This window comes from Chelonia mydas, chromosome 8 (genome assembly GCF_015237465.2).
Source record: "Chelonia mydas isolate rCheMyd1 chromosome 8, rCheMyd1.pri.v2, whole genome shotgun sequence".
In the NCBI taxonomy this organism is placed as follows: domain Eukaryota; kingdom Metazoa; phylum Chordata; order Testudines; family Cheloniidae; genus Chelonia; species Chelonia mydas.
This window is the reverse complement of record NC_057854.1, coordinates 62285409-62308100: the sequence shown is the minus strand read 5'-3', so window position 1 is coordinate 62308100 and position 22692 is coordinate 62285409. Positions and strand designations below refer to the sequence as shown.

Genomic DNA, 22692 nt, shown 5'->3' with positions numbered 1-22692 from the left:
CCAAAAGCCTCTGGTGAGGCTATAACTACTCATGGCACAAAATTGCAACCAATGTCTCACTAGTTTGAGAACCCAAAAATGTCTGCTCCTTCTATGCCTTAGGCCATATTGGCACTCTTGGACAGCCTATTGCCAACAATTTTTCAGACTGTTGAGCCACATCACAGAGAGAGGCAACCTGCATCAACTGCTCCTTTCAGGAGACCTGGCCCTTAATAAGAATCCTTTGACGAGCAGGAAGCTATAGCCAAAGAAGTCATCTCTCCTATGACTAACATCTCTTCATCTCTGGATAAAGCTGGCATACCACCTCCTCCATCCTTGGTGGATGATTTTAAGCAGTTCTGGGATCTGATCAGGAGAACTGCTGACTCCTTGCAGATCCCTCTCGAGGAGATGAAAGAACCTCATAATAAATTGCTTTATGTCCTCCATTCACCATCACCTGCCTGCATAGATTTGCCTGTCAATTAAGCCATTCTGGACCCAGTGAAGATTGTCTGGCACACTCCAGCTAGTATTCCCCCTACATGCAAGAGAGTGGGTAAGAACTATTATGTCTGAACCAAGGACTCTGAATTTTTATTTTCTCATCCCTCACCTAACTTTTTGGGAGTTGATGCATTTAATGAACATGGAAGGCAGCATCATGCCTCATGAAAAAGATCATAGACATCGGACCTACTGGGGAGGAAATTTTAGTCCTCCGTCTCCTTACAATTTAGAATCACCAATTACCAGGCGCTAATGGCAAAATACAATCATTTAAGCTATCGCTTTCCCCTTTCCCCCTTCCCCCCTCCACTACCAACTGGCAGAGAACATTCCAGGCAATTACTGGGGAGCAATTCCAGGCATTTATTCCAGAGGGACAACTACTTGCCAGAACAGCTCTACAAGCCTCCCTTGATGCTGCTGCTAACTATCATTGTAGCAATCAAATGGGCGGCAGTATGAGAAGGACCACTTGGCTCCAACTGTGGATTTCCAAAAGAGTTCTAGAATATGGTGGAAGACCTTCCTTTTGATGGGCTTAAGTTGATCCCAGACAGCACAGATGAATCTCTGCAAACATGAAAGGATGCTAGAGCTACCTTACGGTCTCTTCGAATTTATACTCCCACCTACAGGAGAAGCTCAGCAAGTCCCAGACGGCTCAGAGATCCCACCTGGCCTAAGTCCTGACTTCCCAGCGGCCATATGAACTGCACCAAAAGAGACAGAGATGCCAGAGAGGGAAACCATCCACTTCTGAGCCTCCCGCCTTGCACCTGTCCACCTCAAAGCAGCAATTTTGACAGGTTAGTGGAGGACCTGAGTTACCATCCTCATCAGGTGCTCTGATTTGCCTGCCTTCCTCCCTTAGGTGACTGCCTTTACCACTTCATGCAGAGGTGGGAGTCGGTCACTACAGTCAAATAGGTTTTAGAGATTATCTCTACAGGATACACCATCTACTTTACTACACTTCCACCCAACCACCCCCCCCCCCCCGCATTTCTCCGTTCTCTTTTAGGGATCCCTCTCATGAGAGCTTGATTCATCAATAAATAAATGCTCTCTTATGTTTGGGAGTTATAGAACCAGCTGCATGAAGCACAGAGGGAAGGGAAAGGGTTTTATTCAAGGTATTTACTGGTACCAAAAAAAGAGTGGAAGTTGGAGACCCATGCTAGGTTTGAGGCTACTCAACACCTATGTGAAGGCAAAAAAATTCAAAATGGTGACACTTGCAGCAATAATTTCAACACTAGAGAAAGGGGATTGGTTCTCAATAGGGCTGTTGATTAATTGCAATTAACTGATGCGTTTAATTCAAAAAAAGTAATCATGATAAAAAATTAATCGTGATTAATTGCAGTTTTAATTGTACTGTTAAACAAATAGACTATCAACTGAAATTTATTAAGTATTTTGGATGTTTTACTACATTTTAAAATATTTGACATCAATTTACAACACAGAATACAAAGTGTACAATGCTCACTTTATATTATTTTTATTACAAATATTTGCACTGTAAAAATGATAAACAAAATAAATAGTATTTTTCAATTCACCTCATACAATACAGTAGTGCAATCTCTAACATGAAAGTGCAATTTACAAATGTAGATTTTTTTGTTACATAACTGCACTCAAAAACAAAACTGTAAAACTTCAGTGCCTACAACTTCACTCAGTCCTGCTTCTTGTTCAGCCAATCTCTAAGAAAAACAAATTTGTTTACATTTACAGGAGATAATGCTGCCTGCTTCTCATTTGCAATGCCATCTGAAAATGAAGACAGGTGATTGACTCTGCAGGCACTTCTTCCAAGACAATGAACGGGAAATAGACCCCAGCATATTACACCACATATTCCGTCAAGGGTCACCCCTCAGATAGACTTGTTCACAACAGAGTTAATGAGAAATGTCCCAGTTTTGCTCAAGAGGCAGACCGGGTTACCAATCCTTGGGGGACGTTTTTCACTTTCATTGGTTGTCAACTCTTCTGTACACATTCCCACCAACTTCCCTAATAGCGAAAGATATGCTCAAAATAATAATAAAAAAACCAAAGCAGGAGTCATCCTAATAGTTCGGGTCTGGCCCAGACAAATGTGGTTCCCTTACCTGATACAGCTGGCCATTTGCTCCCCGATCACTCTCCATAGCGCTCCTCATTTCCTCTCCCAGGAAGGTAGGAAGATCCTTCACCCCAATGTCACAGTGCTTTCTCTCAAAGCATGGTTGGTTGGTAGCATGGGATTAGTGTCAACCTGCTCAGAGGAAGTAAAAAGAATACTACTACACAACAGGAAACAGTCTACTCACTACACGTACTCTCAAAAATGGACAAGTTTTGTCTGTTGATGTGACCTCAGACATTTTCCACTGATGACCTCATTGCTGCTGGACATACTGGGCTACATCCTAACTCTAAAAAGCTTGGGACTATCAATGAGCTCCATGAGAGTCCACTTGGAAGTTATCACAGCTTTCCATCCCCCAACTGAGGGTTATGATGTTTTTGCTCACCCAACTTCACGAGATTCCTCAGTGGACTTGGAAACCTCTATCCCCCAGTCAAACATCCTACTCCTATTTGGGATCTCAATCTGGTCATTAAATGCCTCACAAGACCACCATTTGAACTGATAGCTAACTACTCATTGCTCCATTTATTAATGAAGATGACATTATTCATAGCCATCATGTCAGCATAATGGGTTGGGGCCTTGATGGCATGCCCCCCTTTTATGGAGTTTTTAAGGAGAAGGTCACACTGTGACCTCACCCCAAATTTTTACCTAAAGTTTCTTTCAAGTTTCATGTCAACCAACCCATTTACCTGTCTTCTTCCACCCCAAACTGCATCTAGATAGCCAGGAGACAGTGCTGCACTCCCTTGATGTCAGGAGAGCTCTGTCTTTCTATCCTGTTAGGAAAAAAACCACTTCAGAAAGACCCACAAGTTATTTATATTGCTAGCAGATAGGTCAAAAGGGTCCACAATCTTTAATGAAGTATATATGAGGCTGGATTAATTCTTGCTACTAATCTTGCAATATTCAAATACCTTCAAATATATGTGCTCATTCTATTAGGTCCATTTCCACTTCTTCTGCATTTTTCAAGAACGTGGCCATTACTGAAGTATGTAAGGCAGCTATTTGGGAGTCTATACATACATTCGCCATGCACTATGCTATGATTCGTGATTCTGCTGCTTATACTGTGTTCGGCTAAGCTAGACTTTCTTTGGTACTGGACTTGACTCTGAAGCCCTTCTCATCTCAGTGGGAACTGCTCAGTAATCACCTAGAGTGGAGTGCCTGTAGGGACACTACTCAAAGAGTAAGAAGAAATGGTTACTCACCCTGTGCAGTAGCTGCGGTTACTCCTACTCCCAAAGGAGGATCACTTACCCCAGGACAACAGTACCAAATTACTCTTAGATAAAGACAATAAATAAAAGAACTTTTCCAACAAAATAAGAGCCAGCAGTGTCAGAACCAAAATTACCATTTTCCAAGCAACCATTATTTAGATTGGCTTCTAAAAATTAGTATCAGGCATAGTGGTGAGAGACAGAAAAAAATTGACATGCACTCTGATGATTTCTTACCTTCCTTTCCCACCCTCCAAAAGTGGGAAGGAAGGTATTGTTCAAAAAGTTTTTAAATAGCGTTCCTCCATTTCATTTCAGGTGTACCTTTTCTCATGGTCACCCTATGCTTACAAAAAGCACATTAACTAACAGCATTTATCTTGGGGTAATGTTATACTCTCTCTCTCTTTTAGAAATATGTGAAAAGGTTGAAATACAGAATGGTTATTTCTATGAAAGTGAAAACAGATTTAATTTAAGTGAAGAAGCAACATATAGGTGTCAGATTGGTTACACGACTCCAGAAGGAAATGAGGTGGGGAAGACACAGTGCCTTCAAAAAAGATGGATTCCTTTCCCAAAGTGCATCAGTGAGTAACTTAATGACTGAAGAACTCTACATTGTCACATTGCTCCTTTCTTCCTGATTAGAGGATGAGCACTGTGCTCATGTCTGGGGAGAAGTTTGCAGCTTCATATGGGGAAATTTGCAAGGCTGGTTTATGTCTCGATCTTTCTTTGTTTTTTCTTACTTTGGTCAAAATTAATCTATTGTTTGGGGATGTATTTCATTCACAAATAAAAGATCTTATCATTGACTGGTTAGTATTTAAATCATAAGGATATAAATTGTATGTTAAGCACCAGAGCACAAAATTGTAAAAATTCTTTTTTCTGACTGGTGTCACCTTAATTATCTTCCTCTGGTTTCGAAAGTCCCTTCTCTCCAGACAAGAGGAAATGTAGTGATTAAAATGGAGAATTACCTCTCCCACTTTTGCAGGAAAACGACTCCAGTATTAACCCAGTCCAAGTGAAGATTAGGACTTTCATCTCCCTTTTATTCCAGGCTGCTTAATTTTCTGTTTATTCCTCCTTTTACCCTATTAGTAGCTACATACACAGAACACCTTTGTGAATAAAAGAACTTGCTTATAATTTGTCTTCGAATGAAGTTCCATTCTATTGCACAGAGCAGAGTATTAAATAAACAGCATAGCTACCCAGAAAATCTCATCTACATTGTCTGTCTGTGAAATACATGAACTTCAAGCTGTTTGCAGCTTTGGCTCTGCAAAGAGGTGTTCCTTGTGATGGCACTTAAAATAGCTCTTGCACATTGGAGTGTTTCACAACAAAATAGTCTAAAAAATTGGCACAATAAATGAATAAACCTTCCTTTGGATGAGTGCCTCTTTATGAAGTGGTCTCTATATTTCCAGTCAAGAGTACTGCTCACATTTCTACAGGGAGGAGATTCCCTGCACCTAATGATTGATTTGGAAATCAGAAGGGAAATGTGTCTGACTTTTGTGGTGTTCAAGGATGTCATGACTTGGAAATAAAAACAGTGAGCATGACAATGCCACAGCATGGATTAGTTTGGTTGGTCAACAAGGACCAGATTCTCAAATGGGATAAAACAGGGCTCAGTATTAGGGCCCACATTTTTAATGCAGTGAGAACTCCTTATTTACAGTTGTATGATGCTTTCCACCTCTGGCCTTTTTTATACATATGAGGCCCAATTTTCCTCATGTTCCGTCTGCTTTGCATAGCTCTGACTGCACAAAACAGCCAGAAAAACAGTTGGTTGGAATTCCGCCCCCCCCAGGTATGGAGGGGTTGCTAGGGAAAAGGCAGCATAGCTGGGATGTCCTTGGTCTTCTGACTGCTGGAATGACCCTTTGGGACCATAGATAACCAGCATAAGGTAGCTTGAAGAGGGGTCGCAGCCTGAGGATGTGGAAGGCAGAAGGTTGGTTTAAAGTCACCTTTGTTCTGTCCCCTGCTTCATTTCCTTTGCTAATCGCAGCTGGTCCAAACCAGAGAATCTGTGACCTGGCTTCCCCACACTGGAGAAGAATCTAGGGAGCATGACTACAACCAAACTGTAACATCAATAGTAACACTATATAGTACAGCAACTGAAGGAAGGGGATTATTCACAATCTCAGATGGTAGGGAAAAGGCAATCCAGGGAAGGAAAACTTTTATGTTAGATGTTAAGAAGATATTCTGAATTTTAAGAGGGTTAGTGGTGACTCCAAAGGGAAAGGTTTGAGTCACTATCATCACTGTACATTTTCAAGGACTGTAGCGGATCAAGCACTCACTGATGTGGCACCCACTACTGGTGGTCTGGGAATTAGTTCTTTCCAGCCTCAGAGTGCCTCCTGCTGGCCGGTGTCTCACCTGCCTCAAGCCCCATATCCCTCCTGGACCCCGGTGCCCCTTTCTGTTGGGGTGCAGCCCACAGCAGTCCCCACACTCTGGGTCTTCCCTCCCAGGGGAAACCCTAAGCCTCAACCCCGAGTCCCAACACTCTTCACCATCCTCAGTGCCTAGGTGCCTAAAAAGGTGGCACAATATCTTGTGAGTTGGAAAATGTAGAGCCATCTCAAAGAACTTCAATTACAAACAATTAACCTTCATTTATGTGAGTGAACTTTTTTAAAAAGGACATTATCTATTTGAAGAAAATAAGATACTACATTTAGAGTTTATCAGTACTAATCTATTTATACATCTCTCCCCTTTCAGATGTAACATGTGGCGCTCCACCTGAAGTTACCAATGCTACTATTGTAAATAATGAGGAGGGAAGGTATCTGCCTGGTGCTAGCGTGCAATATAAATGTCAGGAAGGATTTGAAAGTATGGGATTGAATGATGTAATTTGTGAAGATGGAGAATGGTCACAACCACCAACTTGCCAAGGTAGGAGTTTGTATTGTAATTAAAACAAATAAGACGAGGTGTGCGTTGGTGAGCTGGGAACATGGAATGATAGAAATGTGGGGCTGTAGGGGGCCCTGCAAAGTCATCAAGTTCCTTCCTCTGCACTAAGGCAGGATTAAGTACATCTAGATCATCTCTGATACGTGTTTGTCTGGAAATTCTTCAGGGGAGTTCTTTTTGGGGAGTGTTACCAAATTTTCAGGGACTTGAAGCCTCTTGCGGAGAAAGATTGTGAAGTCAGGCTAAAATTTCTACTCATGGAGGTAGCCTTGAGAGTTCAGACTCAGAACTGAAGTCAGACTTGGCACTGAGTGTCTTAGCATTTGAAAAGGAGTGCACCTCCTGCGGTGCCCGAGTCCCAACACTCTTCACCATCCTCAGTGCCTAAAAAGATTTGTGAGAAGCAGACTGCCAACTGCAGAAAGGCAGGGATCCCTGGCACTGTGGTGTGCTAGGCATGGGGATAAGACTGAAATGTTGTCTCTGTCTAAATACCCCTCTTCTTCCGTACCTCAGAAGATGGCACTGTTGACTCCGGCACCTAGGCAGGTTCCATCTAGTCCAGAGCCAGAAGGAGCTCCTTCCACAACTATGGCACCACACACCACCAACACTATCTTGGTACAAACTACGCCAGAGGCATTTTCAGCTGCCAGTGACCCCTTGACCCTGTCCGTGCCAGCATTACCAGTAGTACAAGAGCTGATGCTATCAGATACCCTCAGAGGGGTTTTCACGGTGCCGACAGACAGAAGAACCGGCAGGATTACTATAGTGCTCGGTACTGTGACAGTCTCATGTACCCCGATGGCTCATCCTTCTGTGACGCTCCCATCTCTGCAGGTCTCTCCAACTCGGAACTATTGCTGGCATCATCTGGAATGGTGCCTCTGTGGCCAAAGGAAGGAGAGTCGTCGTCTTCCAAATGAGAGGTCCAGTTTTAAATCTCCCATCCTCGCAGCCACTCTCACTACCCCTCCTCCAGACGTTTTTACCCTTCCATGGATCCTGCGACAGGAGTACCATCAAGTGGTTGGCCAGGAGGTCATTTGAGGCATACACCTGTCCAGTGACCTTTTTTTAATCCATTGGGCTCTTCCCCCTTTTCTAGATCATATTCCAGGCACTCCTATTCAGTGGCATTAGAAATGTGTGAGGCACCTACCCAGTGGTTTTCCTAATTGCTAAGGATATGATTTCATCATGGAGGTCATGGATTCCATGACTTTAATGGACCTTCATCAGGTCCAACTCCAGATCCTGCTTCGCAGGAAGTCAGGGTTTTGAATGCACTGTTAATGCAGAAAGACAAGGCTGCCGTTTAGAGCACATTGTCATCTCTGGCTGTGCTTGTTCTGAAAAGCTGGTGAGGGAGAGCAGTTAGCAATGCCAGATCCTGTAGGTCAGAAGTTTTGGATCTATCTGACTCTGACAGGGTCTCCATGGCTCTGGCTCCAAAACTGAAGTCAATTTCAGGTTCACGGACCAAGTCGATCTGAAGATTTCACTGGATCTTGTGCCCTTCAGGTCTTCAGTTCTGGCTTCAACCTCTCCTCCAAATCCAGATCCATCCTTTGATCCAAACAAGGCTTTTACTTTAGTGCCTGTAGTACAACGATTCAGCTTACCAACATTCCTCAGATCCAAGTGTGAAACAGTGAGTTTCAAGGGAGAGACAGTCTTCACCAGTTTTGAGGTCTGCATCCTCTTCAGCGGAAAAAAGGAGAAGGGCAGAGAACATTATTAGTTTTTCTCTTGACTCATCCCTGCCTCCTCCTCCTCCTCTGCAGCAATTTTTCAATTGTCCTTTATATGGATTATTGATCCGATGTTTTATGTGGAAAGGATCCACGGGCACTTCAGGCAGTGCTGCCTGATACTCTGTCTGAAGAAGATAAGGAGATAGGTCCTTTTTTTTTTTTTTTTTTTTTTGCACAGGAACACGCTGACACAGCTCCTGATTTGTCACCACAGGAGCATGGGGGGGTGACTTCTCCATCTTCACTTTCTGAAGATGCTCTGCAGTTCCATGATCTGGTGGATTGCAGGGTGTCCATGTGGAACTTACTTCAATATGAATGGATAATACCTGGTGTTTGAGGAAAGGTCTTGGAGCTACCTCCAAGAGGTGGCTGTTGTTACCATTTCTCAGTGGTCTACTGCAGTCTGCTGAGACTGTTAGGTCCATTTCTGCCTCTTGCCTTCTTATTTCCAGGCAGGCAGACAAATTATATCATAGAATCATAGAATCATAGAATATCAGGGTTGGAAGGGACCCCAGAAGGTCATCTAGTCCAACCCCCTGCTCGAAGCAGGACCAATTCCCAGTTAAATCATCCCAGCCAGGGTTTTGTCAAGCCTGACCTTAAAAACCTCTAAGGAAGGAGATTCTACCACCTCCCTAGGTAACGCATTCCAGTGTTTCACCACCCTCTTAGTGAAAAAGTTTTTCCTAATATCCAATCTAAACCTCCCCCATTGCAACTTGAGACCATTACTCCTCGTTCTGTCATCTGCTACCATTGAGAACAGTCTAGAGCCATCCTCTTTGGAACCCCCTTTCAGGTAGTTGAAAGCAGCTATCAAATCCCCCCTCATTCTTCTCTTCTGCAGACTAAACAATCCCAGCTCCCTCAGCCTCTCCTCATAAGTCATGTGCTCTAGACCCCTAATCATTTTTGTTGCCCTTCGCTGGACTCTCTCCAATTTATCCACATCCTTCTTGTAGTGTGGGGCCCAAAACTGGACACAGTACTCCAGATGAGGCCTCACCAGTGTCGAATAGAGGGGAACGATCACGTCCCTCGATCTGCTCGCTATGCCCCTACTTATACATCCCAAAATGCCATTGGCCTTCTTGGCAACAAGGGCACACTGCTGACTCATATCCAGCTTCTCGTCCACTGTCACCCCTAGGTCCTTTTCCGCAGAACTGCTACCTAGCCATTCGGTCCCTAGTCTGTAGCGGTGCATTGGATTCTTCCATCCTAAGTGTAGGACCCTGCACTTATCCTTATTGAACCTCATCAGATTTCTTTTGGCCCAAACCTCCAATTTGTCTAGGTCCTTCTGTATCCTATCCCTCCCCTCCAGCGTATCTACCACTCCTCCCAGTTTAGTATCATCCGCAAATTTGCTGAGAGTGCAATCCACACCATCCTCCAGATCATTTATGAAGATATTGAACAAAACCGGCCCCAGGACCGACCCCTGGGGCACTCCACTTGACACCGGCTGCCAACTAGACATGGAGCCATTGATCACTACCCGTTGAGCCCGACAATCTAGCCAGCTTTCTACCCACCTTATAGTGCATTCATCCAGCCCATACTTCCTTAACTTGCTGACAAGAATACTGTGGGAGACCGTGTCAAAAGCTTTGCTAAAGTCAAGAAACAATACATCCACTGCTTTCCCTTCATCCACAGAACCAGTAATCTCATCATAAAAGGCGATTAGATTAGTCAGGCATGACCTTCCCTTGGTGAATCCATGCTGACTGTTCCTGATCACTTTCCTCTCATGTAAGTGCTTCAGGATTGATTCTTTGAGGACCTGCTCCATGATTTTTCCAGGGACTGAGGTGAGGCTGACTGGCCTGTAGTTCCCAGGATCCTCCTTCTTCCCTTTTTTAAAGATTGGCACTACATTAGCCTTTTTCCAGTCATCCGGGACTTCCCCCGTTCGCCACGAGTTTTCAAAGATAATGGCCAAGGGCTCTGCAATCACAGCCGCCAATTCCTTCAGCACTCTCGGATGCAACTCGTCCGGCCCCATGGACTTGTGCACGTCCAGCTTTTCTAAATAGTCCCTAACCACCTCTATCTCCACAGGGGGCTGGCCATCTCTTCCCCATTTTGTGATGCCCAGCGCAGCAGTCTGGGAGCTGACCTTGTTAGTGAAAACAGAGGCAAAAAAAGCATTGAGTACATTAGCTTTTTCCACATCCTCTGTCACTAGGTTGCCTCCCTCATTCAGTAAGGGGCCCACACTTTCCTTGGCTTTCTTCTTGTTGCCAACATACCTGAAGAAACCCTTCTTGTTACTCTTGACATCTCTTGCTAGCTGCAACTCCAGGTGCGATTTGGCCCTCCTGATATCTTTCCTACATGCCCGAGCAATATTTTTATACTCTTCCCTGGTCATATGTCCAACCTTCCACTTCTTGTAAGCTTCTTTTTTATGTTTAAGATCCGCTAGGATTTCACCATTAAGCCAAGCTAGTCGCCTGCCATATTTACTATTCTTTCGACTCATCGGGATGGTTTGTCCCTGTAACCTCAACAGGGATTCCTTGAAATACAGCCAGCTCTCCTGGACTCCCTTCCCCTTCATGTTAGTCCCCCAGGGGATCCTGGCCATCTGTTCCCTGAGGGAGTCGAAGTCTGCTTTCCTGAAGTCCAGGGTCACCCTCAGGTACCCTCAGAGGGGTACCCTCAGAGGGGTTTTCATATTTTCGCATACATCCTCTAGCTAATTTGCTGGTGGTGGCTGCTGCCACTAGCAAGGTAAGGTCTGGACAAGCCATGACTGCTCATAAAAAAAGAAGTGTGATTCCCTAAGGAGAAATAAGTTCTCTTCTTCCTCTCTTAGCATTAGGGTAGCAAATTATCAAGCAATTATGGTCTGCTATCAATTCCACTTATGGGAAAAGATGGCACTGTTTGCGCAGGATTTGGCAGATTACAAAAGGAGATTGGCAAACACAATCCTAATGGAAGGTCAGAATGTGGCAAAGCACATTCTCAGATCTTTGCTAATGCTTCAGACTCTTCTGCCAGAGCATTGGCTTATAAAGTTACCCTGTGGAGATGTGCTTTGCTCTGCTTCTCTTCTTGATGTCGGTCGGTGAAAGGAACTGAGGTGATAGAGGGTGACACACCACCTTATATAGCCTTGTCCTCCGAATGTTCAGAGACTCGAAAGGGAGGCATAGAAAAGGTGTGTATGAGAGCTTTAAAGGATGCTGCTTGGAGAAGATTACCATTAGGCACCACTAGGTGGCACAATATCTTGTGAGTTGGAAAATGTGGAGCCATCTCAAAGAACTTCAATTACAAACAAGTAACCTTCATTTATGTAAGTGCACTTTTTTAAAAAGGACATTATCTATTTAAAGAAAATAAAATACTACATTTAGAGTTTATCAGTACTAATCTATTTATACATCTCTCCCTTTTCAGATGTAACATGTGGCTCTCCACCTGAAGTTACCAATGCTACTATTGTAACTAATGAGGAGGGAAGGTATCTGCCTGGTGCTAGAGTGCAATATAAATGTCAGGAAGGATTTGAAAGTATGGGATTGAATGATGTAATTTGTGAAGATGGAGAATGGTCACAACCACCAACTTGCCAAGGTAGGAGTTTGTATTGTAATTAAAACAAATAAGACGAGGTGTGCGTTGGTGAGCTGGGAACACGGAATGATAGAAATGTGGGGCTGTAGGGGGCCCTGCAAAGTCATCAAGTTCATTCCTCTGCACTAAGGCTGGATTAAGTACATCTAGATCATCTCTGATACGTGTTTGTCTGGAAATTCCTCAGGGAAGTTCTTTTTGGGGAGTGTTACCAAATTTTCAGGGACTTGAAGCCTCTTGCGGAGAAAGATTGTGAAGTCAGGCTAAAGTTTCTACTCATGGAGGCAGCCCTGAGAGCTCAGACTCAGAACTGAAGTCAGACCTGGCACTGAGTGTCTCAGCATTTGAAAAGGAGTGCACCTCCTGCGGTGCCCGAGTCCCAGCACTCTTCCACATCCTCAGTGCCTAAAAAGATTTGTGAGAAGCAGACTGCCAACTGCAGAAAGGCAGGGATCCCTGGCACTGTGGTGTGCTAGGCATGGGGATAAGACTGAAATGTGGTCTCCGTCTAAATACCCCTCTTCTTCCGTACCTCAGAAGATGGCACTGTTGACTCCGGCACCTAGGCAGGTTCCATCAAGTCCAGAGCCAGAAGGAGCTCCTTCCACAACTACGACACCACAACACACTTACACTATCTTGGTACAAACTATGCCAGAGGCATTTTCAACTGCCAGTGACCCCTTGACCCTGTCCGTGCCAGCATTACCAGTAGTACAAGAGCTGATGCTATCAGATACCCTCAGAGGGGTTTTCACGGTACCGACAGACAGAAGAACCAGCAGGATTACTACAGTGCTCGGTACTGTGACAGTCTCATGTACCCCGATGGCTCATCCTTCTGTGACGCTCCCATCTCTGCAGGTCTCTCCAACTCGGAACAGATTGCTGGCACCATCTGGAATGGTGCCTCTGTGGTCAAAGGAAGGAGAGTCGTCGTCTTCCAAATGAGAGGTCCAGTTTTAAATCTCCCATCCTCGCAGCCACTCTCACTACCCCTCCTCCAGATGTTTTCACCCTTCCATGGATCCTGCGACAGGAGTACCATCAAGTGGTTGGCCAGGAGGTCATTTGGGGCATACACCTGTCCAGTGGCCTTTTTGTAATCCATTGGGCTCTTCCCCCTTTTCTAGATCATATTCCAGGCACTCCTATTCAGTGGCATCAGAAATGTGTGAGGCACCTACCCAGTGGTTTTCCTAATTGCTAAGGATATGATTTCATCATGGAGGTCATGGATTCCATGACTTTAATGGACCTTCATCAGGTCCAACTCCAGATCCTGCTTCGCAGGAAGTCAGGGTTTTGAATGCACTGTTAATGCAGAAAGACAAGACTGCCGTTTAGAGCACATTGTCATCTCTGGCTGTGCTTGTTCTGAAAAGCTGGTGAGGGAGAGCAGTTAGCAGTGCCAGATCCTGTAGGTCAGAAGTTTTGGATCTATCTGATTCTGACAGGGTCTCCATGGCTCTGGCTCCAAAACTGAAGTCAGTTTCAGGTTCAAGTACCAAGTCGATCTGAGGATTTCACTGGATCTTGTGCCCTTCAGGTCTTCAGTTCTGGCTTCAACCTCTCCTCCAAATCCAGATCCATCCTTTGATCCAAACAAGGCTTTTACTTTAGTGCCTGTAGTACAACGATTCAGCTTACCAACACTCCTCAGATCCAAGTGTGAAACAGTGAGTTTCAAGGGAGAGACAGTCTTCACCAGTTTTGAGGTCTGCATCCTCTTCAGCGGAAAAAAGGAGAAGGGCAGAGGACGTTATTAGTTTTTCTCTTGACTCATCCCTGCCTCCTCCTCCTCCTCTGCAGCAATTTTTCAATTGTCCTTTATATGGATTATTGATCCGATGTTTTATGTGGAAAGGATCCACGGGCACTTCAGGCAGTGCTGCCTGATACTCTGTCTGAAGAAGATAAGGAGATAGGTCCTTTTTTTTTTTTTTTTTTTTTTGCACAGGAACACGCTGACACAGCTCCTGATTTGTCACCACAGGAGCATGGGGGGGGGTGACTTCTCCCTCTTCACTTTCTGAAGATGCTCTGCAGTTCCAAGATCTGGTGGATTGCAGGGTGTCCATGTGGAACTTACTTCAATATGAATGGATAATACCTGGTGTTTGAGGAAAGGTCTTGGAGCTACCTCCAAGAGGTGGCTGTTGTTACCATTTCTCAGTGGTCTACTGCAGTCTGCTGAGACTGTTAGGTCCATTTCTGCCTCTTGCCTTCTTATTTCCAGGCAGGCAGACAAATTATATCAAGTACCCTCAGAGGGGTTTTCATATTTTCGCATACATCCTCTAGCTAATTTGCTGGTGGTGGCTGCTGCCACTAGCAAGATAAGGTCTGGACAAGCCATGACTGCTCATAAAAAAAAAGAAGTGTGATTCCCTAAGGAGAAATAAGTTCTCTTCTTCCTCTCTTGGCATTAGGGTAGCAAATTATCAAGCAATTATGGTCTGCTATCAATTCCACTTATGGGAAAAGATGGCACTGTTTGCGCAGGATTTGGCAGATTACAAAAGGAGATTGGCAAACGCAATCCTAATGGAAGGTCAGAATGTGGCAAAGCACATTCTCAGATCTTTGCTAATGCTTCAGACTCTTCTGCCAGAGCATTGGCTTATAAAGCTACCCTGTGGAGATATGCTTTGCTCTGCTCCTCTTCCTGGGGTCGGTCGGTGAAAGGAACTGAGGTGATAGAGGGTGCCACACCACCTTATATAGCCTTGTCCTCCGAATGTTCAGAGACTCGAAAGGGAGGCATAGAAAAGGTGTGTATGAGAGCTTTAAAGGATGCTGCTTGGAGAAGTTTACCATTAGGCACCACTAGGTGGCACAATATCTTGTGAGTTGGAAAATGGAGAGCCATCTCAAGAACTTCAATTACAAAAAAGTAACCTTCATTTATGTAAGTGCACTTTTTTAAAAAGGACATTATCTATTTAAAGTAAATAAGATACTACATTTAGAGTTTATCAGTACTAATCTATTTATACGTCTCTCCCCTTTCAGATGTAACATGTGGCGCTCCACCTGAAGTTACCAATGCTACTATTGTAAATAATGAGGAGGGAAGGTATCTGCCTGGTGCTAGCGTGCAATATAAATGTCAGGAAGGATTTGAAAGTATGGGATTGAATGATGTAACTTGTGAAGATGGAGAATGGTCACAACCACCAACTTGCCAAGGTAGGAGTTTGTATTGTAATTAAAACAAATAAGACGAGGTGTGCGTTGGTGAGCTGGGAACATGGAATGATAGAAATGTGGGGCTGTAGGGGGCCCTGCAAAGTCATCAAGTTCCTTCCTCTGCACTAAGGCAGGATTAAGTACATCTAGATCATCTCTGATACGTGTTTGTCTGGAAATTCTTCAGGGAAGTTCTTATTGGGGAGTGTTACCAAATTTTCAGGAACTTGAAGCCTCTTGCGGAGAAAGATTGTGAAGTCACGCTAAAGTTTCTACTCATGGAGGCAGCCTTGAGAGCTCAGACTCAGCACTGAAGTCAGACTTGGCACTGAGTGTCTCAGCATTTAAAAGGAGTGCACCTCCTGCGGTGCCCGAGTCCCAACACTCTTCCACATCCTCAGTGCCTAAAAAGATTTGTGAGAAGCAGACTGCCAACTGCAGAAAGGCAGAGATCCCTGGCACTGTGCTGTGCTAGGCATGGGGATAAGACTAAAGTGCGGTCTCTGTCTAAATACTCCTCTTCTTCCGTACCTCAGAAGATGGCACTGTTGACTCCAGCACCTAGGCAGGTTCCATCAAGTCCAGAGCCAGAAGGAGCTCCTTCCACAACTATGGCGCCACACCACACTATTCCAGTACTAACTACGCCACAGGCATTGGTAGTTGCCAGGGACCCTGTGACCCTGTCGGTGCCAGCATCACTAGTAGTACAAGAGCTGATGCTGTCAGTGCCGACAGACAGAATAACCAGCAGGATTGCTACAGTGCTCGGTACTGTGACAGTCTCGGGTACCTTTGAGGGCTCATCCTTCCGTGACGCTCACATCTCTGCAGGCCTCTCCAACTCGGCACTGATTGCCAACACTGTCTGGAACGGTACCTCTGTGGTCCATGGGTGCAGAGTCATCATCTTCCAAATGAGAGGTCCAGTTCTAAATCTCCCATCCTCACAACCACTCTCACTACCCCTCCTCCAGACATTGTCACCCTTCCATGGATCCTGTGACAGGAGTACCATCAAGTAGGCCTGGAGGACACTGGGGGTATATGCTTGTCCAGTGGCCTTTTTGTAATCTACTGGGCTCTTCCCCCTTTTCCACATGATATTCCAGGCACTCCAATTCAGTGGCATCAGAAATGTGTGAGGCATCTTCCCAGTGGGTAGCACCCATTCCTGTTTCTGGTACTGAGCCTACTATTGGACATCAAGGGCTGAAGAGAATCCTACAGATCTAGAAATGGAGGAAGAGTATCCACACCTGGTGCTGGGCTCTTCTTCCTCTTCTTCTGAAGAGGCAGTCTCATGAGGGAGCATGTTGTCTCCCCCAGATGACCATAAGACACACCAAGAATTGTTAAAGAGGATTATCTTAAGTCTGCCATACAGGTGGAGGAAATAAAAGAAGCCTCTCAATAACTGGCCAATACTTTAGACATTGCAGGTCGTTCCAGAGTGGCTCTGCCTCTCACTGAGGCCATTATGGACCCATTTAAGGTACTGCGGAAGACCTCTGCATCCCTTCTCCACACTTCAAAAAGGGCAAGTATTATGTACCCCCAAAAACTGCATTCATTTCCCTTCTCCTCCGGGATGCCTGGTAGTATCCTCCACCAATGAGAGGGAAAAGCAGGGGAATCAGGGTGCAACACCAAAATCAAAAGACTTAAAGAAGTTAGATCTGTTTCTTAAGAGAGTTTATTCTACTGGGAGGCAGAAGTGCAGCTCAGGATTGCAAACCAGTATGCCCTATTGGGCAGGTACGACTTTAATATGCGGGACTCCATGTTAAATTTTTAATGCATGTTCCTGGAAGATGCTAGGCAGAAGTTCTTCTCGATAGTGGATAAGGGAAAATCTGTGGTGAGGACCTCTCTGCAAGCTGCTCTGGATTTGGCTGACTTGGCTACTAGGTCCATGGTTTCAGCAGTGGCCATGCACAGGAGCTCCTGGTTGCAGTCCTCTGGGCTCTACCAGGAGGTCCAACAGACTTTGCAAGATCTGCTCTTTGAGCGAGCCTTTCTCTTTCTGGAGCATACTGATGCTAAGCTCCAGGGGTTAAAGGAGTAAAGGGCAACTTTAAAAATCCCTTGCGTTGTATACCCCAGTTCCTTCCAGGAAGCACTTCAGACCTCAGCAACCACTCCTGTATTCTGCCCCAGCTCTCCAACATGACCTGCAGAGGAAGAAGAGTAGTGGTTATAGGCATAGGCTTCATCTACCTCCTACCTCTTCATCAATGTCTATCCCACCTACACATCCAGGGGGTTCTAAGCAGGTGTTTAGATGGGATGCTGAATGGCGCCATATCTATTTCCAGAAGTAAGACCTGTTTTTCCTTTGTTTGCAAACCGCCTTTCCTATTTCCTTTGTCCAGTATCACCAGAGAGTGTTGCGCACTGTAGAAGTAGGATACACCCTCTAGTTTATTTCGACTCCTCTTTACCACCGTCCCTCCCAGTCCCTATTCAAGGACCCCTCTCATGAAGAACTTCTGATCTAGGAACTTCCAGACATAGCTGGGCCTCAGTGTACTCACCAAGACATCTTCATCAGGACACTGTGCTCTTGATACACTTGCGGATTCTAATTTCGCTGAATTGGTGGTTGGATCCTCTCAATGTTTGTGCAGATGTTCTTTTCCTTTGCACTCAACTGTCGAAGACTCTGGTCTCAGGTATGTTGGTACTAGGATGGGGAGCTCACCTGGGGCCCATCCAAACTCAGGGGTTTGGGTCCTGGAGGAAACTCGCTCTTCATATCAACGACAGAGAGCTCCGGGTGATTTGCCTGTCAGTCTTTCCTACCTCATATCATGGGAAATGTTTACCTCAACAAATAGGAAGGAGCTTGCTCATCCCTCCTTTGTCAGGAAACAATTAACCTATGGGAATTTTGCTTAGCCCACTCAATCAACCTTAACGCCTTTTAGCTGTTACCAGATTTGCCCATTACTTTGGGGTACACTCATTTATTAGGGTTACTCTTCTGGGGGGAGGGAGTTCTGTAATTCTATTAATGTACTGCTTGTGTCACTTGTGTTTTCATATGGAGCTCTACTTCTCCCTTCTGCAAGTCCTCTCCCAATGGAGCTATCCTGCAGGACCTAGGTTCCCCAGGGCTGGGTTCCTCCAACCCCAGAACCAAATGAACACACGCACACACATGCACACACACACACCTTAACAGAGCAAGTCTGAGTGGACCAGGTCAATCTAGCTTGCCTTAATCCTATCACTCTTGTCAGCAGGGGTCTAGGTGTGTCTCCCACCACCCTTCACTGCTTTCTGCAAGTCTTTTCTCTGATCGGTTTTGGTTCAAGCAGAGGCTGAGTGTGTGTGTGTCCTTCATGAGTCAGACAGGCTGGATACTGCGCCCTGGTTCCCCAAGAACACAGAGCTGACTGGTATCATAGCTTTCAGGTTTGCAGAACAAGAGAGCAGACTGTCTGAACAGGTCATTTTCTAGTTACCACGACTGATCTCTTTACCTGGATGTAACCAGATGCATTTTCCAGCAGTGGGGGACTCCCAAATAGACCTATTTGTGAACAAATGCAACAGAAAATGTCACAGTTCTGACCCCTGCAAGGCCATGGTCCAGGCTCCATCACAGACACCTTACTGCTACCTTGGACAGAAAAGCTTTACTACACTTTTCCCCCAATACCACTCTTTTACAGAGTGCTGCTAAAGATAAAGCAGGACCATGCCAGGGTTATTTTTATAGCCCCAGCATGGCCCTGCCAACTCTGGTTCCTCCACCCTATAGGACCTCACAGTGGCAATTCCAATCTCACCCGCATTGCACCCAAATTTGATCCATCATGGACAACGGTTGGCTGCTACTATCAAACCTGCAGTCCCTTCATTCATGGAGCCTGAAAGTTCCACGGTTAAATCCCAAAGAGCAGGCTTGCTCAGAGTAAGTTAGAGTAGCAGAAAGTCATCCACCTAGCTGTCAAAATGGAAGGAGTTCTCTATCTGGGCTTGTGAAACTGGAGTCTAACCGATGCATTCATCCATCCAAAATATACTCACCTATCTGCTGTTGCACCTGAAAGAGCAAAGCTTAGCAATTTCCCCATCAAGGTTCCCCTAGCAGCAATAACAACTTTTCACCCTCATGTGGATGACTTTTCTGTTTTTTTTCTGATTACATAACAGTTACATTCCTTAAAGACCTGAAAAGATTTTACCCTCAATTTAGGGAGCCCCTTCCTCCTTGGGATTTTAATTTGGTTTTGTCTAAACTTACAGGACCACCATTTGAGCCTTTAGTGACATTCACATTACTACACCGTTCATGGAAGGTGTTTTTCCTAATTGCTAAGGATATGATTTCATCATCAAGGTGATGGATTCAATTACTTTAATGGACCTTCATCAGGTCCAACTCCAGATCCTGCGCTCAGGCAGCCAGGGTTTCGAAGGCATTGTTACTTCAGAAAGACAAGATTGCCTTTTACAGCACCAAGAGCCTCATTGTTATCTCCAGCTGTGCTTGTTCTGAAGAAGGTGGTGAGGGAGAAGATGGCCGCTGTTAGCAGTGCCAGATCCTGTAGGCCAGAGTTGTTCGATCTATCTAATTCTGACAGGGTCTCTATGGCTCTGGCTCCAAAACCGAAGTCAGTTCCAGTGTCAGTTTCAAGGACCAAGTCAATCTGAGGATTTCACAAGATCTTGTGCCATCCAGATCCAAGTGCGAAACAGTGAGTTTCAAGGAAGAGACAGTCTTCACCAGTTTTGAGGTCTGCATCCTCTTCAGCTGAAAAAAGGAGAAGGGCAAAGGACATTATTAGTCTCTCTCTTGATTCTTCTATGCCTCCTCCTCCTCTGCAGCAATTTCTCAATTGTCCTTTATATGGATAATTGAACTGATGTTTTATCTGGAAAGGATCCAGGTGCACTTCAGGCAGTGCTGCCGGATACTCTGTCTGAAGAAGATAGGTCCTTTTTTGCACAAGAAGATGCTGACATAGCTCCCAATTTGTCACCAGAGGAGCAAGGAAGTGTGACTTCTCCCTCTTCACTTTCTGACGATGCTCTGCAGTTCCATGTTCTGGTGGATTGCATGGTGTCCATGTGGAACTTACTTCAATACGAATGGAAAAAACCTGGTGTTTGGGGAAAGTTCTTGGAGCTACCTCCAAGAGTAGGTTATTGTTACCAGTTCTCAGAGATCTGCTGCAGCCTGCTAAGACTGTTAGGACCACTTCTGCCTCTTGCCATCTTATTTCCAGGCAGGCAGACAAATTATATCAGATACCCTCAGAGAGGTTTTCATATTTTCACATACATCCTGTACCTAATTTACTGGTGGTGGCTGCTCCCAGTAGCAGGATAGGGTCTGGACAAGCATATTCTACTCCTGTTGATAGGGAAAAAAAGATTGATTCCCTAAGGTGAAAGGTGTTCTCTTTTTCCTCTCTTAGCATTAGGGTGGCAAACTATCAAGCAGTTATTGCCTACTATCAATTCCACTTATGGGAAAAGATGGCAGTGTTTGCACAGGATTTGGCGTATTACAAAAGGAGATTGGCAAATGCAATTGTAATGGAAGGTCAAAATGTGGCAAAGCACACTCTCAGAGCTTTGCTTCAGACTCTTCTGCCAGAGCATTGGCTTCTGAAGTTACTCTGAGGAGACATGCTTCACTTTGCTCCTCTTCTCTGGATGTGGATACTAGAATAAAGATGGAGGATCTCCCCATTCAAGGGGATGGTCTTTTAAGTAAAGAAAAGGATGAGAAAGTTGGGAAAGCTGAAGGAGAGTAGAATGAGAGCCTGCTCTTTGGGCTTATTTGTTCTATTAGCAGGAGACCTTCTGCTCCTTCTTTCCATGATCAGAGGCAGTATTAACCACGGTTTTCTTCAGCTTATTTCTCATCAAATCAAAGATGTCAGCAGCAACTCTAGCCATGTGCATCATTCCAGAGCCAATACAAGAAGAGGTCTTTCAAACTGAGGTCTAAATCTAAGCAATCTGCTCCCTCTCTGTCATCTTTGTAGAGCACCAGGCTTCAGATCTGATGTGAGGATGGAAAGTCAGCAATCAAACAGCAAGGACCTTTTCCTTCCTCTGTCTGGGGACAGACTTGTCCATTTTATCAGCAAATAGAAATCTTATTAGAACAGACAAATGGGTCCTAGAAATTATAAAGAAGAGATTTACCATTCAGTTAAAGAAACTACCCCCTTCAATTATCCCTACCTTCACTTTTCTGGGAATGTCTCACAAGGCTATTCTACTTTCAGAAGTGCAGAAATTACTTCTGATAGGGGCTGTTAAGAAGGTATCCAAACAGCTGAGGGACCAGGGGTTTTATTCAATATACTTTCTGTTGCACAAAAAGGATGGGAGGTTTTGTCCAATTTTAGATTTAGATTTAACTAGATGATCTTTCGAGGTCCCTTCCAGTCCTATGATTCTACAAATTCTAAACAAGTACATTGGGAAGTTTGGGTTCTGTATGTTAACTCTGGCCTCCATGATTCCTTTGCTTTCAGCTATGGATAGGTTTGAAACTCTCAATTTAAAGGGCACATATTTTAATATTTCTGTCTGACACAGTCATTAAAAGTATCTTCATTTCGTGGTGGCAGAGCCCCATTTCCCGTACAAGGTGCTCCTGTTTGGTCTGTCCGCAACACCAAGAGCATTTAACAAATGATTCTCTGTAGTAGGGGTTCATTTGTGAAAGCAAAGTATTTTTGTTTACATATTTGGATGACTGGCTAGTGATGCCTGCTGTTCACAAGGATCTATTCAGTCACATCGCTTATACAACAATTACCCTTTTTTTCAGACCTGGGTCTGCTTTTGAATGTCAACAAGTCAAATACCTGTCCAACTCCGATAATTTTATTCAGGGACTCCATAGTTGATATGACAGCAGAGAAAGCATTCCTACCAGAGTACAGATTTAAAAAAAAACAGTGCAATATATTTTAAACATTCAAATATGTCAGACTCATAAAGTATTTTTCTTCCTGGGTCTCATGGTAGCTACTACCTATGTGACTCCATTTGTGCAGCTCAATATGAGGCCAGTGGAACACTGGATTTCTCAGGTCTACAGACCCAATTTGAACAGTCTTCCAGTGTTAATCAGCATGCCTCCAGATATGCTGGACTTGTTGACCTGCTGGTCATTCAGAAGTGTCCAGTTCAATCCCCCTTCACCATCGGCAAGGGTAACTTTGGATGTGTAAAACAATGTCTGATGGAGAGTGTACATCTGAGTCGTTTTACACTTTGAGGTCACTGGGTTTATTTGAAATAGTCCACATCTGTGGCTTGTATG

The 22692-nt window shown here is 44.6% G+C and overlaps 1 protein-coding gene and 1 pseudogene across 1 annotated transcript in view; both read left to right on the top strand.

The window, feature by feature from the left end:
- The window catches only part of LOC119566942 (complement factor H-like), a 54591-nt gene that overhangs the window by 206 nt on the left and 31693 nt on the right, over window positions 1-22692 (top strand). Inside the window, exons 2-5 of the mRNA XM_043520784.1 lie at window positions 4290-4466; window positions 6640-6816; window positions 12021-12197; window positions 15213-15389. Coding sequence (XP_043376719.1) covers window positions 4290-4466; window positions 6640-6816; window positions 12021-12197; window positions 15213-15389 — 708 coding nt within the window. The remainder of the gene's footprint in view (window positions 1-4289; window positions 4467-6639; window positions 6817-12020; window positions 12198-15212; window positions 15390-22692) is intronic.
- The window catches only part of LOC102942951, a 108050-nt pseudogene that overhangs the window by 60645 nt on the left and 24713 nt on the right, over window positions 1-22692 (top strand).